The sequence below is a fragment of the Nansenia antarctica genome (genome assembly GCF_963989245.1).
Source record: "Nansenia antarctica genome assembly, chromosome: 5".
Classification (NCBI taxonomy): Eukaryota; Metazoa; Chordata; class Actinopteri; order Argentiniformes; family Microstomatidae; genus Nansenia; species Nansenia antarctica.
In genome coordinates this window covers 67,131,101-67,146,703 of record NC_137690.1, presented here as the reverse complement: position 1 = coordinate 67,146,703, position 15,603 = coordinate 67,131,101, and the positions used below count along the sequence as shown (strand labels likewise).

At 43.1% G+C, this 15,603-nt stretch overlaps 2 protein-coding genes across 2 annotated transcripts in view; both read left to right on the top strand.

Moving 5' to 3' along the window:
• Nucleotides 1–15,603, top strand: part of LOC308158275 (5'-3' exonuclease PLD3-like) — a gene marked incomplete at both ends in the record, with an annotated part of 402,256 nt that overhangs the window by 251,627 nt on the left and 135,026 nt on the right. The gene's annotated exons all lie outside the window — the stretch shown is intronic.
• Nucleotides 6,737–8,124, top strand: LOC308157490 (protein yippee-like 5). Its single transcript, XM_080531047.1, has 3 exons — nt 6,737–6,835; nt 7,228–7,399; nt 7,782–8,124. The coding sequence occupies exons 2-3, from the start codon at nt 7,259–7,261 to the stop codon at nt 8,004–8,006; spliced, it is 366 nt and encodes a 121-aa protein (XP_080387173.1). The 5' UTR covers nt 6,737–6,835; nt 7,228–7,258; the 3' UTR covers nt 8,007–8,124.

Genomic DNA, 15,603 nt, shown 5'->3' with positions numbered 1-15,603 from the left:
CAGAGACACAGAACACTGCTGCAGCAGCAGCCAGGCAGGCAGGACCAGGAAGTGAGACTGCAGTGGAACTGAGTCTCCTCCTTCAATGACCCCCCCCCCACACACACACACACACACACACACACACACACACACACACACACACACACACACACACACACACACACACACACACAATATGAACATACTGTACACTTCCACACATACACTGCAGCACACAATTCAAAACACACAAGCAACTCCCTGCATTACACAAACAAACACTAGGCCTATCTATCCCAGATCTCCTTTATCAATATCACACAAAGGAGAATTTGCAACGATGTTACATAGTAAGTAGCATTAAATGTCCATAATTAACATGACCACCAATCTTCTCAAACTCAACAGCAATAACACAGAACTCGTGGTTCTTGCGCCCGAGACCCTCCTTCGAAAGATCAGTAACCCCGTCCTCACCATTGACGGCTGTTCCGTTTGCCCCTCCTCGGAGGTCAGGAACCTGGGGGTCTGGCTGGACCCAATACTTTCCTTTGAACCCCACATACGGTCAGTCAACAAGTTTGCCTTCTTCCATCTCAAGACCATCTCCCGTCTCCAACCTTCACTCTCTGATACCTCTGCCGAAACATTACATGCTTTTGTCACCTCCCGCCTTGATTATTGTAACAGAGTCCTTCTTGGTGTTTCCAGCAAGGCCCTGAAAGTCCAAAATTCAGCTGCCAGGATCCTCACCCGCACTAAACCCTGGGAGTACATCACCCCGACTCTGCAAGTTCACTGGCTCCCCATAAAACATAGAATCTCCTTCAAGATCCTCCTCCTCACCTTTAAGGCACTCTTAGGCCTGGCCCCTAACTGACCTACTCCACCCCTACACCCCTGTACGTGGTCTCTGATCCACTGATTCTGATGTCCTCTTCATACCCCACACTAGGCGACGCACACTTAGCGGCCGTGCCTTTTCTGTTGCTGCACCCAAGCTGTGGAACACCCTTCCACCAGCAATTCCGATCTTCTGATACTCTCAAATACATTCAAGACCAGACTCAGGACGCATGTTCAGACTTGGCTTCGTACAGCGTGGCACGGGTCCTGAGTATCACTATCCCCAATAGCTGCCTGAGCTTACACTTTAAAAAAAAAATATGTATACGATTTTAAATTCTGTTTATCTTTATTCTGGGGTTTTTTTCCTGCTTCTCTTTGTTTTCTGTACAGTGTTCTTGAGTTTGAGAAAGGCACTTTTAAATATGATAATAATAACATATTATTATTATTATTATTATTGTTATTACTGCAGCTACAATAAAATGCCCTGCATTTAAAATTACACCTGTTACAGAAGTGACAAGGCTGGATTTGAATACGAGGAAGCTGAGAATGATCTTTATGCTGCAATTTCACCATAGGAATATATTATATATTGAATATATATTATATTAATCAATCACATTTTCAGATTTGTGGAGCATTTTTTATTTAAAAACTGCGAAAAAGCAGGAAAAAGCTGTGCATTGGGAAGAAAACCTTGGGCACAGTGGCAAGAAGAAACTCCCTGGTAGGAAGAAGCCTTGGGGGGGAACCAGGCTCAGAACGGCAGCCACACAATAGGGAGGAAGATAAGGCTCTGTCCCTGTGTGTCTGAACACCACATGCTTTGACAGTAGCCATTTATCCAGCTGCACTTGTGAGCTACTGTGTAAAATATCCAATCCTGTGGCTATCTTGAGGCCGTTACAGATGAGCGAACAGTATCGGTGATGCCGGGTAGAAGGGTTTCAGATGAGTTTCTCTTGAGGTATATATGTTTATGTTTGGCAGGAAGAAAGGAAGCCACTCTCTAGCACCTCCTACTCAATTGTGATTGGTTATTTATTTATTTATTTATTTTTACTTTTGCCACCTATAAGCTGAGCATGTTCATGGACTCTGGCCGCCGGCATTTAAAGTGAATGGACATCGATAGCGACTGCTGCTCCTGTAACCTGCTTTAATAGTGACTTATGGGAGATGCTTTTTCCAAGCATGAGGATGTCTTAAATGTATTCAAAGAGTACTGACAGCTCGACGATCAGATAAATGAATAAATTACATCCCTCAGTACTCTATACACTATACAGTGTCAAATGTCACTGTGAGTCTATCCTAGACCAAGCTCCCAGGGACTGATGTCAGGGGTTCCGGTAAAAATCAATCTTAATCTGTCAAAATGATGGACAAGGTTGAATATAAATCCACAAATTACAGACTTGTGGCAACCACACTCGACTGAATGGTTCCCAAAACCGTCAACTAGGCTAATTATTATTATTATTATTATTATTAGTAGTAGTAGTAGTAGTAGTAGTAGTAAAAGGTTGGAAAGCCTGGGAAAACCCTTTGCAGAAAGTAGCTACTGTTCAATGGGGTGGGAAGCCGTGTGAAATGAGTGACACCTCACAACGCGTTAAACCAAACTCACAGGCTGGTTTGCATGCAACTGAGGCTGGTTTGCATGCAACTGAACATGTAAATGTGGGTATTTGTGATACATTAGATTCAACAACTTTTTTCTGTCAGACTCACTTCAACTGCAGCCTCCCGAACCTACTCATAACCATAGCAACGCTATAGCAGCACCACAGCAATGTATGACTTACGCATTTGGTGTGCGATCAGGTGACATGACAACACTTGCAAAATCAGCCAATGGCAACACCCAGGAAGGTGACACTTCCTGTAACATGCGCTGTTGTACCAGGTTCCATTCAGGTTCCATTGAAACCAACAGGGTGGAGCCAATATGACTGTGTCTAGTCTGTGTCCTAAACTGGGGAACCTGCTGTCAGACCATGTGACCAAACAATTGAGGGGCACCTGCTGTCAGCCAGTTAGATCTCATGACAGGTTAGCCATTGTTGTGACACATAATATGTTGTCTATGGCAGTCAACTACAAAACAGATGTTCTACCAGGCCAAAACTAAAATAGGTCTACAGTTTGAGAGCTCTTCCTGGAGTTAGAAGGGAATTAGCCCTAATTCAATTCAAGTCAATTAAGTTGAAAGCCCTTTCACCAACATCAAACTGCTGCATACGTCAATACATATCGTCTTCAGTATGATGTATTGACGACGACACTCACTAGGCTACATTTCAAATCGTATCGTTTTTCCTCAGTTGCAAAGGTGTTTCCCCACCTAGCCTACATGTAGGCCATAACGTGACATTGTGATCTGAACAACAACCACCAGCAGATCCACACAGAAACAGCAGTAGCCACGATCTACAGTGATGAAGCTGGTGCCAACTCCTGACCAAGATGCCTACTGAGCAATTTCCCTTTGGCAGAGAGGTTATGATCACCCTCCTGTGCTTCTCCGTCTGTTGTCTACTGCAGAGTGTGCAGGGAGGGCATGGAGACTAGGTATGGAGGAGGACCCTGGGTAATCGCTCATCAGGGTAACGGGGTCAAGACAGTCTGGCAATTTAAACCGGCTTATTATCTCTCCCTGTCTGTCCACCTGTCACTCAATATGGCTGTCTCGTACTGTGTCATCCACATAGATGTAGCCTAGTCCATTATCTTGATAACATGTCATGTTCAGGTTCAATATTAATTGGATACCTTTCAAATCGCTTGACAACTAAATAGTCTGCATCTCCTAATGCATTCAACATAATAACACTTTGAATAATGATACTTTGATATGTTACAACAATGCTAATCAAGCCGCCCCCTGTGACAAAAGGTGTCATATGTAGTGTAGTGAATCTTTCACTTGACATCATTGGTGTTATGATATTATTAAAGGTTCCTTGCTGTTTAGCCTGTGTGTGTCTCATCAGACTTTATTGGACACACTGCACTGGTAATAGGCTTTCCTTATGATTCACTGGTTTTTATGGTCAAGTGATAGCCTAGGTAAGCCATTACAGTTCTGCATCACCTCTCCCCCCAGCTGTCTTGTTATGGGCACACTGTGTAGACCAGTGACTCCAGGAGGGAAGACATGTATTTTTTCCTTTGAAAGAAATTTAAATTGTACACACATATTTGATGAAGTGTGATCACGACGGGGGGGCTTCAGGTGAACATGTTCTGAGTAGGCTCCATTTCATCTGAGTCACCTCTACGCTTTAAACTACCTTTGGTCTCGAACAGTGAAACCACAATATGCAAATTGTTCTCACCATTATGGGACATGTATGACGATATTTTACATGTATTCAAAGAGTGCTGACAGCTCGACGATGAGAGATGTGTGGATCCGATGAACATGTCTTTTTCTGAGCGCCTGGCCAATGCATTACATGACATTATGTTCATACACCGACAAAACTGCAGCAAGCAAATCCGGGATTGTAAGATGTTGTGTATCAATCAATGTGAAAGGGAAGGGTACATACATAACGGTATTTACAATACAATACATGACCAGTGACCACCCCACGTCCTAACGGTGAATCGCTCAACCTGTCGACTCGAAAGAGATGAAGTCAAAGGTGAACTTACCATTGCAGTACTGGAGAAGGAGGGAGGTACTATCATACAGGTCTCCGCATGAAGCGATCCTCTCCGACATCTCTCTTTGCAGATCCCTCTTCTTTCTTCTCCCTTCTCTCTCTTCTCAGCCTCCCTCTACACACCTCCTCGTTCCCTCCCTCACTTCTTCACATTCAACACCGTTTATCGCTCCGCTTCCCCACACACACACACCGTCCGTCTGCTCTGCGTGGTTACTATAGCAACAGCCTCACCGTCGTCGAGTTGTGCCAGCCGTTAGGAACTGGTGACGTTAGAATTATAAGGTTCTATCTCCATTTTTGTCAAAATTTAGTTTTTTTTTTTTTTTTACATAATCTGATCCATTAGGTGTTTATTAATATTAATGCCTGTGTGATGTTATTTTTAAAATGTTGTTTTTTGTTGTTGTTAGTAATTCATGAAATACAAAGGTTCCATCTCACTAAAACATATTAATGGAATGTAAAAACTTTGACGCTCAATATCTCTGAACTGCCCTAAACGGAGATAGAACCTTTATCATTCTAAACGGAGATAGAACCTTATCATTCTAAACGGAGATAGAACCTTATCATTCTAATCGGAGATAGAACCTTATCATTCTAAACGGAGATAGAACCTTATCATTCTAAGCTCACGAACTGGTGGTGGGCACTCTACCTAACAAAAAAAGTTCTCTCACGGGAAAAAACTATAGTTGTTGTTGTAGCCCTATTGTATTGTAGCCCAGGCGCTTTTACTCTATCTACCACTCAACAAAAGAAGTTCTTTCACGGGAGAAAAAAAATAAAGTAATTGTATTAATTGTATTGTATTGCTTACTCTCCACTCCATCCCATTCACGCACTATCAGTCACTAACCCACACAGCTGTGCACAGGAATAGCCCGTAACTACGGTGTCCATATTAGGACATAGCCTCAACAGCGTTCACTCCTCTCATCAAAACTGCAGACCTGCCAACCTGTACGCATTTTGCGTAGAAGCCAAGGTACGCATTTTAACGTCAAAATGCGTACATTCTACGCAAAATGCGTACAGGTTGGCAGGTCTGAAACTGGGTGTCATCCCTACCTGAGTCAACCTCACCAGGACCAGAGGGTGTCAGGTAAAATAGTTGAGGATTGGGGCGCAGGTCAGGAGTTTGGTTTCCTTAGCACAGCACTAATATGAATAATTGATTGCAGGAAGGTGTCTCCTCTCCTAGATTCTTGTACAGGATATCCTCACTTGTCAGTAAAAACACACTGAGGACCCTATCAGGAGCTCTCATTCAATGTCACTTCGACTATGCCGTAACATCATGGTACTATAGAACCACAAAGGCCCATAAAACAAGACTCCAGACAGCCCAAAATAAACTGGTTAGGCTTCTGCTAGGCCTCAACCCTAGGACACATCTAACCGCTGCTCATTTTTTGAGCCTTGATTGGCTACGAGTAGTTGACAGAGTGCAGCAGCTTGCACTGGGCCTGGTCTTCAAGATACGCTACACCACAAAGACACCCAAGTACCTGTCAACATACTTCCAAAAAGTGAACAACGTCCACACATACAACACCAGAGGAAGCTCCACGAACCACGTTCAACCGCGTTGCACCACAAACAAGGGGTTAAACTCGTTTGCAAACTATGCAGTAAAAATGTGGAACGCCCTTCCTATAATCTTAAAGGAGTGCAAAACACTGCCCACCTTCAAAACCACTCTCAAAAAACATTTACAGGAGGCTGCAATCCGTAACTGGACCCTCTAAATCAAAAATCAGATTAAAAGACCCGAACTACCCACTGTACATACTTTGTGTTTTGTCCCCCGCCCCCACCTGTGGTGTATGTCCCCACCTGTCCTACCCGCTGTACATACCTTATGTTTTGTTGTATTGTTCTTCCCATGATGGATGTGTGTTTATCTTGTAGATAGTAATAGTTATTTGTCTGTATTATCTTGTAGATAGTACTAGCTTTTTTGTCTGTCTTACATGTAACGATGAATTGAGAATCAAGGACCCCAATTGAAATAAGCCAGTGGCTTTCTTGGGTTTTTATCCTGTTAGTTGACCTTGTATGTAATATGTACTTTCATGTACCTACTTCTGCAAATCTTCTAATAAAGTTTTCAATCAATCAATCAAAAGCCGGATGTTGATGATTCACAATCAGCAGGAACAGCTGAGAGAGAATAACAAAGCGACGTCGACTGACTGAAGGAACAACTCTCATTGTCACAAGAGCCAGGGCTTTGAAGAAAGTTCAAACGACGACATAACCGCGTTTGGGAACTGTTTGGAGTTGTAGTAAAGTCACAATAGTCGAGAGTTTTGAAAACGGTAAGACTGTCGCGGATGTTGACGTCGTGGTCAATGAGCTCATACTTTCCCTCTGGCTAACGTCGGCTAGCTAGATGCTAAACTCAATACAATACTAGCTAGTTATTTGCAATGAACTTGTCCAGTATAAAGGAAATAAGAATAATTTGATTAAATACCTTTACATTGTGGATGCAGTAAAGGCCATCTTGATGACCTAATGTGGATTGAAAGAATGTATGTGTGTGCCTGCTTGGGTTTGTTGTGTAGGTTACCCAATGGATAAATGAGGTACTGCTTCAGGCACAGTGACAGCTGATGTAATGTAGATTGTGTGGTGTGATGTTTTAACAGATGCCTCTTATTTCAGAGAGAGGTTAACTCTAACCCTCTCCGTCCCTCTGCCTCTGCAGGTGAGTGTGAGACTCAGGAGGCCAGTAAGCCATGGGGCGTATCTTCCTGGACCACATCGGCGGCACGCGCCTCTTCTCCTGCGCTAACTGTGACACCATCCTGACCAACCGCTCTGAGCTCATCTCCACCCGCTTCACTGGCGCCACAGGCCGGGCCTTCCTCTTCAACAAGGTACGCCGCCTACACACCACCATGACACCTGCCTGCTTCTACCACAGCTTCTACCACAGCAGACTAGTGTTTATAACGGAAATGTATTCATCAGTGCTGTTATCAGGTTCTTTTTTTTCCAAGTCTTTTTTTTCTGAGTGGGGCAGTCCCACTCATATTTTTCATTTTATTGAACAGATACAGTGAAGACACACAGGAAAGTAAGGAGAAGAAGGGAGAGAGGGCATGTCAGCAGGGCATGGGTCGGATTTGAACCCATGTCGACATGGGCATATGTGTGCACTGTAGACCGCAGTGCTAGACCGCTGGACCACCCCAGGCCACGCTGTTATCATATTCTAACTGTGTGTGATAAGGCTGCATTTGCTCTGCCTCTGATCAGGTGGTGAACCTGCAGTACAGCGAGGTGCAGGATCGCGTGATGTTAACGGGCAGACACATGGTACGAGATGTCAGCTGCAAGAACTGCAACAGCAAGCTGGGCTGGATCTATGAGTTTGCCACAGAGGACAGTCAGCGCTACAAGGAGGGCCGCGTCATCCTGGAGAGGGCGCTAGTGAGGGAGAGCGAGGGCTTCGAAGAGCACGTCCCCTCAGACAACTCCTGAGCAACCCCCCCCCCCCAACCACCCCTTTATCCCCCCTTCTTGTCCTTACCCCTGTGCCTCCACACCCCCAATCCCAGACTCTGGTCAATGACACCGGGGGCCCCCCCCCACACACACCTTTTGCCCACCTTTGATCTCGATTGGCTGCATCTGTTGGTGTTGTCTTTGGCTTCTCCTAAACTCCTTTTCAGAATACCTCCTGTCACTTAGAGACTCAAACAGGGGGGACCCGCTTTCACACACTATGGAGTCCACGCACTTTCACCCAGGATTAGCAACGCATTTGCACACCGTTAAAGGCACGTACATGTTCACACACATCCACACGCATGCTCAGTTGTAGAAATATTCGTTCGGCATAGTTTCACCATGATGTTTGAACAACTGCAGGCAAGAGTACAGTATTGTCAAAATCAAGAGACGTGGGTGTATTTTACAGCAGGTGTTAAAGACATGGGCAGAAATACTGTGAAGTCTGTCAACTTGGCTCGCGTTGCTACTAGCTGACACAGAAATGCACCCATGTTGTGCTGTGTGTCATTGTTGGGCTTCAGCTGATGTGTGTTGTTGTGTTTTCAAACCCTGTCCTGATGTCTGTGTGTATTTGTCATTGTTGTGGTCAACTCGGGCTGTCTCGTCTCTTGGAGTGCTGTCATTCCAACGCCCCCCAGTGTCGTGTGGCATTGCATGTAGGAATATGTCCACTTGATGTCTGCTGTGTCACATGACACGTCAGAATGCACCATGGCAGTCACTTTGGCAGACTCAAAAGCTCACTTTCACATTTGATAACCTGAGACTAGACAATATTTTCAGGATGGATAGATACTGTGCTTGGGCGTGCATGGTGAGGAGCAACATGTCACTTTGAGTCTTGTCAAGACCATGCGCATCTCCCCACAAGAAGTCCCCCTCTCTCTACTGCGTGTGTGAGTTAGGAATGTGAGCAAGGGCTGTGTGTGTGTGTGTGTGTGTGTGTGTGTGTGTGTGTCTGTGTGTGTGTCTGGAGCAGGGTTAAAAGATGCCCAGAGACTAGCGGCCTGCTGGCTTGGCCTTAACATGAACCTTTGCTGTTATTCCCAGCCCCAACAGCCAATAGGGAGGAAGGGAGAGATGCTGTCCCCATGGCCTGGCTCAGACTGGGGCCTCCCATGTTCTCCCTGTCCTCTGCCCAGGTCAACATGCAATAGGTGGACATGACAGATTATCATTTCATTGATAGATAGATATTATTGTTATCATTTTATGAATAGTTATTATTATCTTTATTGCATTATTCTTAGTAGAGTTACTATTTTAATCATTTGGTGAATTTGTATTGCTCTTTTATTGTTTATTGTTGCTTTTATTATTTTCTTTGATATGAGGTTTGAAAAGCAAGATTGTCTTTTTCCTTTATTGGCCTTTGGCAAGTTTTCCTCTGTAGTGATGTTTTCTGAATAAAGTGTGTAGTCTTGCTGAAACTTGTCCGGCTTCATTCTGTCACCCTCTAAGAGAGAGAGATGTTCTAGTGCGTCAGTCTCTGGTGTAGTTCAAGCTTTAAAGCATTGGATGGCAGCAGAACATAGGCTACACATGCATACATGTGTTATGTTCTTATAATGTCTTGCTTTTCCCCTTTCTATCTAGGGGATTGGCTGAAAATGGGTATAAAACATTCATTCATTACTATTATACTATCAGGTGCAGTTGACAGAAATTTAGCTTGGATTTGATACCTCCTTATACAACAGTTAGTTCCGACCAAGTCATTTGATTGGACAGGAGGCATTCCATGAGTTACGATATACAGTATAACAGCACTGGGACTTTTAACTATATGTATCACTCCACCGCACAGATGTTCTACTAAATGACCGTTGATTAGACTACATGTTTGTGTTCACGTTACTAGGCAACCGTCCATTTGAAGTTCAGTTGCGGAACTATTTTTTGTTTATTTGTATGATTAAATAAACAAACAAATCATAATTTGTTGTCGCTTATGACTGTTAACTAATAAATCGCGCTGTAGAACTGTTGTATAAAAGCAATATCACACTCGAGGTCGTGCTGTTATACTGCCTGCGGCCTCGTACCTACGACCGAATCACAGCCGTGCTGATATTCAGTATAACACACTCCCTCTCGTGTGATATTGCTTAAATATACCACCATATTCTCCCCACAGGACTCAGGATTTGACCCAGCACCTTTCCAGCTGCTGGTTCACCTCCCTGAACTCTAGGCTACCCCAGAAAAATATACTACATCAGGAGTAGTAAGCAATGAACAATAGTTAAACTAGTAGTAGGAAACACTCATACAACATTGTCATACAAGTGGAGCACATCAGGGCTGATGCAGAGAGTTGTTTCCAAGTTAGAGAACAAAAAAACAAGAAGTGGTTTAGGGTTAGTTGCAGCTGTCATACATAAAAGGAGAGAAATTCACAAAACTAAGTGTACAATGTGTGTGTGTGTGTGTGTGTGATTCTGATAACTACACGGGCATGACATGTATTGCATGTGCAGTAAATAAGCACATTCAGTTTGAATTGGCTTTGGTGAACAGTCAGTGTTGTTGTGTGTTGTTGTCCCAGACAACTGAGCCAGAGAGGATGACGGCCATGTGGACACACTGGGGCAAATTATTCCAATAGCAGAGGTTGGATAGGTCAGTCTAATAGGTTAGTGTTATAATGGGTGGAAAAGACCCTTCCATACAACATCCAAGAGAGATGTGTCATTGCAACCTGCTCGCCTTATGTCTCACTGAATGATGGCATGTCTGTGTATCGTGCCTCCTTCCACCCACTAAAGGCTGTCACGTAACCACTGTTCCTCTATACAGGTGTAGAGAGGATGATGGAAAAGAAGAAACAAGCTGGTGTAATTGCATCCCTAATTGGCTTATGAGTCACAGTCCCTGCTAGGCTATTTTTTGAAAAGCTTGTACCAACCTGGAATCTTTACCCACTTTGTGATATATATAACCCATACTGGTTCCAAAAATGTCAGCATCGTGACGCTGTGATGTCAGAGCAGGCCCGGTGCCAGAACCAGCATGTTGGTAGGGCCATTGGCTGCAATTCATGACATGACCAATGTGTGTGGATGGTGGTTTATGTTGCTTAAGCGCTAAATAGATAGTATATGGACCTACAGTAAAAACAAATAGGAGATAAAAAAAATAAAAAAACATTTTGAAAAAAAGTTCTTAACTTTTGAATGGGGTGGCAAGATGCCACTGCCACAGAGACTCATGCTTACAGACATAGCTCATTGAGCTAACTGCCCCCTTTCCACCACACACACACACACGATTGGCATCATCCCGTCAGCAGTAAATAAAACAATTTGGCATGCTTCCCATTGACATCACTCTACATCATGTTGCTAGGGAACGGAGTAGTCAACATTAGTTGCCACGGCAACCCCACTTCACCATCCAATCCTTCGTCCTCTGTGTGTGTGTGTGTGTGTGTGTGTGTGTGTATGTGAGCTCACTATAGCTCAGTGTTGTGTATGAGCATGCAGGGTCTTGTTGACTCATTCACTGCAGTAAGGTTTAGGACTACTCCAGAAGTGCTTGACTTGTAATAATATACAATGTTGTTTTCATGCTTGTTCTACAGTACGTATTAGACTGAAATTGCATTCTGTGAATCCCTTCACATAATAGAATCATCCCTGTAACCTTTCCAAATAGAATCTTGTCCAAATTAACATTGTTAATATTGAATAATATGAATTAACATTCATTCAGGAGGCCTGGGTGACTCGCATTGAATTATGGACTTCCTCCTCCTTAACTCTGATAAAAATGAATTGTTAGACATTGGCCCAATAAATTAGATTAGTCCAAGTTCACAGATATGGCTCTGAAGACGCTCACATTAAGTATACATGCAGAATAGATTATTCCCACCTATGCAACATTGCTAAAATAATATTCTCTTTCCAGTGTTAGACACACAGCTTTACACAATCTCTAACTGGAACCACACATTAGTCACTGAACTGGCTTCCTAGGTCATGATTGATTTAAAAGGGCTCCTAATAACTTTTAAACCATTTCATGGGATGCCCTGTATACCAGTTCATGCCCTTCCATCCTCTGGGGTAGGAGACTTAAGTCATCAGCCAAACAAAATGGCAGACAGGATGGTAGGTCTTTTTCCTACAGAGCAACACCACTTTGGAACAGCCTGCCAAACCATTTTAGGGAGTCTGAGACAGAAGTACATTTTAAAATCATGATTAAAGATTTTTTTACTTGTCCTATTTCTACCAAACATTTTTTAACCATTGTTGTTACTATTTTCTCTGTATGCCTGCCTGTAATGTGTAAAACATAGTCTCCTAATAGACCAATAACATTAATCCAATCATTAAATCATTAGCGGAGAGTCAAGCATCTTTGTTGTTGCTTTATCTTCTTTGCTCTTTGTGAAGCGCATTGGGTCACATTTTGGGAGAAATGCACTATACAAAAAAATTAAATAATAGTTTGATTTGATACAAACCAGAAACACAGCATATAGGTTGAAATGGTGTATATTTATTGAACAGCGTGACTGAGAACAGTTGCCAGTTAAGACTTACCTGAGGACAGTGATTGTAAAGAAGTCCAGCATCAGCAGTTGATTGTAATATGGACAATATTGGACATGGATAAAAGACAGAATGAATGCAAAAGACAGAGAGAGAGAGAGAGAGAGAGAGAGAGAGAGAGAATGCATGTAAGAACAGAGACAACAGACAGAAACAAGAAAACTGATGAGAGAGAGAAAGAAATGTGTCAAATCCAGCAGGTTCAGGGGTTCTAGTCTGAGAGAGGAGTATTTGGTAAACTATTGACATGCTGATGAGCAAATTGTTAACTCAGTCCATCACAGTGACTCGAACCAGCCCCTACATTTGAACAACAGGGCCTCTTATTTTTTTTAAACAAAAACAAAAAAACACGAACTCAAAGACAGCCTTCTACTGTAAATGATTGGTTCATAAGACTCTTTTTTTTTTTTCCTATACAAAAAAATCATAATTTGACCTGCAGCGTTGAGGTGGTCAATAGATCGGACAAGTGCAGTGTCATACAAATGGTTCTAGATTGTGCAAGACAAGCCGTTGGGCTCTCTCTATTCTATGGCATGGGTGGAGGTGTCGTCGAGAGCAACGGCTAGGCTAAGAGAGCAGGTCAAGCACTGGCCTAATCTCATGCTCCCGTTTCTATTTCTTTTTTTCTTTTTCTTCTTCTTTTTTTTGGCACAATCGGTGCAGCTTTCTCAGCTTTCATTTGCTAATTGAATTTAGCACATGCCAGGTCGCACTGATGCCAGTTCCCTAGGGGGGGGGGGGGAGGGGGGATGGACATGGGGGCTTTTTGGGATCAGGGTGAGTTTTCCACTCCAAGTCTGGTCCTCTACGCCCGCCTGTACGCTGGGTGGTTCGGCTGTCCCCTAAGGACATTCTTCCATCCACCCGCAACACACTCTTTGACTCGGTTCTGAGACAGAGCAGGAAACTTAAGCTGTTTTTAGTCAGTTGCTCACACTTGGATCTCTGATGCATGACGCATGATAGCGTTGCTGCAGTCCAGAAGTACCTTGGCAACGTTACGCGGACCACCTGACCTGGGACAGTACAAGTACATTCTGTTGAGTTTCTTCTTACATCATGACTGATTCTCACCTTTGGCATTGGCGTGCAAATGGTATTCTGAGCATGCATTAAAAACCTTCAGGTCTGCGTACCAACAAGAGTTAATCAATGAAGAAACGCTGCTGAACTCATCTCTAAGAGCTACATGGACATGGTGCAACAGTGGCTATATTGTCTGAGAAAATATTCTGATTCAACGTTGGTAAACAATGCTACACTTCCTATGTATATGATTGACTAAATCAAGGACCCCAATTGAAATAAGCCAGTGGCTTTCTTGGGTTTTTATCCTGTTAGTTGACCTTGTATGTAATATGTACTTTCATGTACCTACTTCTGCAATCTTCTAATAAAGTTTTCAATCAATCATTCAATCCTCGCACATGTTTGAAAAGGGACCTGTTTTCTGAACTATGTCTACGACGTTGTTAAGGTCATAACGTAGGCTATTTCTTGTTTGATATTAGCAAGTATCATGCAAGCCTTAAATCAAAATGCCAAATCTGCCTCTTGTTCTTGAAAGGCAATTCTGAGCAACCTATTAGTCCTATACATTTTCCTATCACTAGAGGGCGACATAGCAACCACACGTGGACCATCAGAAGTAGCCTAGGCCTACTGATTTAATACGGGACGGGGACGATGACACTTCTGGATCTGTGGGTCCTCCTCCAGAATTGTTTTTATAATTTAAAGCATTTCCTGCATTTCTATGCAATAACACAACACTCATGGCACCTCTAGCAGGTAATTTAGAGGACAGCAAAAACACAATTGAGACATTATGATACATTTTTCAGACAGGGAAGAGTTTATCTAGACAACAACATGTCCCACCCATGCTTGATATAAGAACAAAGTCAAGTGGTATGTATGCTACGGTACATGTGGGGAAACTAGGGTTAGGGTTAGGTGCTAGGGTGCTACGGTTAAGGTTAGGGTTAGGATTAGGGTTAGGGGTCGGGTTAGACATGCCAGCATGTACCAAGTGGACGTAGCACCTAACCCTAATCCTAGTTTCCCCACATGTACCGTATTCCCACATGTACCGTAATATGTATACTTACTTACCTACTCCTCTTCATCCCCTATGGGACATAAGGCTTCAATGAGCTCTCTCCATTGTGTTCGGTCCTTGGCAGCATCTGTTCCAGCTCTTTTGTCACAGTTCTGTGCCAGGTGGTTTTGGGCCTCCCAGGTTTTCTTTTGCCTGGTGGTATCCATCTTAAGGTGACTTTTGTGATCCTGTCCTGCTCCATTATCCTTGTATGTGTGTGTATATATATATATATATATATATATACATATATCTATAGAAGTATATATAGAAGTAGAAGTATATATATATATATATAATTGACCAGGAGGAGACTGCTGAAACTGGCTGCATCTTACGACAACCTTGTCTTCAACATGGAGACATTAATAATAATAAAATGTTTGCAACAAATTCTGAGTTGTGTTGGTATTTGAAACAGTGTGCTATTCTTGATTATGAATTTAAATTCATTCATTCACAAATAAAACAATACACTTTCATCACGAGAAACCAAGATGAGGAGTTGTAAGGAGAAAAGGGCTGATTAATGAAACCTGTATTTATTCACAGGGAACACTTATTACAACAGATGTGTCTCCTGGAATGTCTGGGAGTCTCCTGAAGATGGGCCTCGGATCCTGTGCGCTTAGAAATGACCAGAAATCTCCTGGACACGAGGGGATTGTTTCCCGAACACAGATTAAACTTAATCCACTGTCCCCCACTTAATCCACTGTCCCCCACTTAATCCACTGTCCTCCACTTGTGCCCCACTGGTGGAATGAGTTTTCCACTGCTGTCAGACTGCAGTCACTACCTATCTTCCACCATCGATTGAAAACCCATTTCTTCAGGCTACATCTTAACTGTCCCTCCTAAAGACCCCACTACCCCCCCTGTCCTAGCATAGATT

Coding starts and splice junctions, on each gene's coding strand:
- LOC308157490 (XM_080531047.1), top strand. CDS start 7,259: ATGGGGCGTATCTTCCTGGACCACATCGGCGGCACGCGCCTCTTCTCC. Junction 7,400..7,781: donor GGGCCTTCCTCTTCAACAAG/GTACGCCGCCTA, acceptor GCCTCTGATCAG/GTGGTGAACCTGCAGTACAG.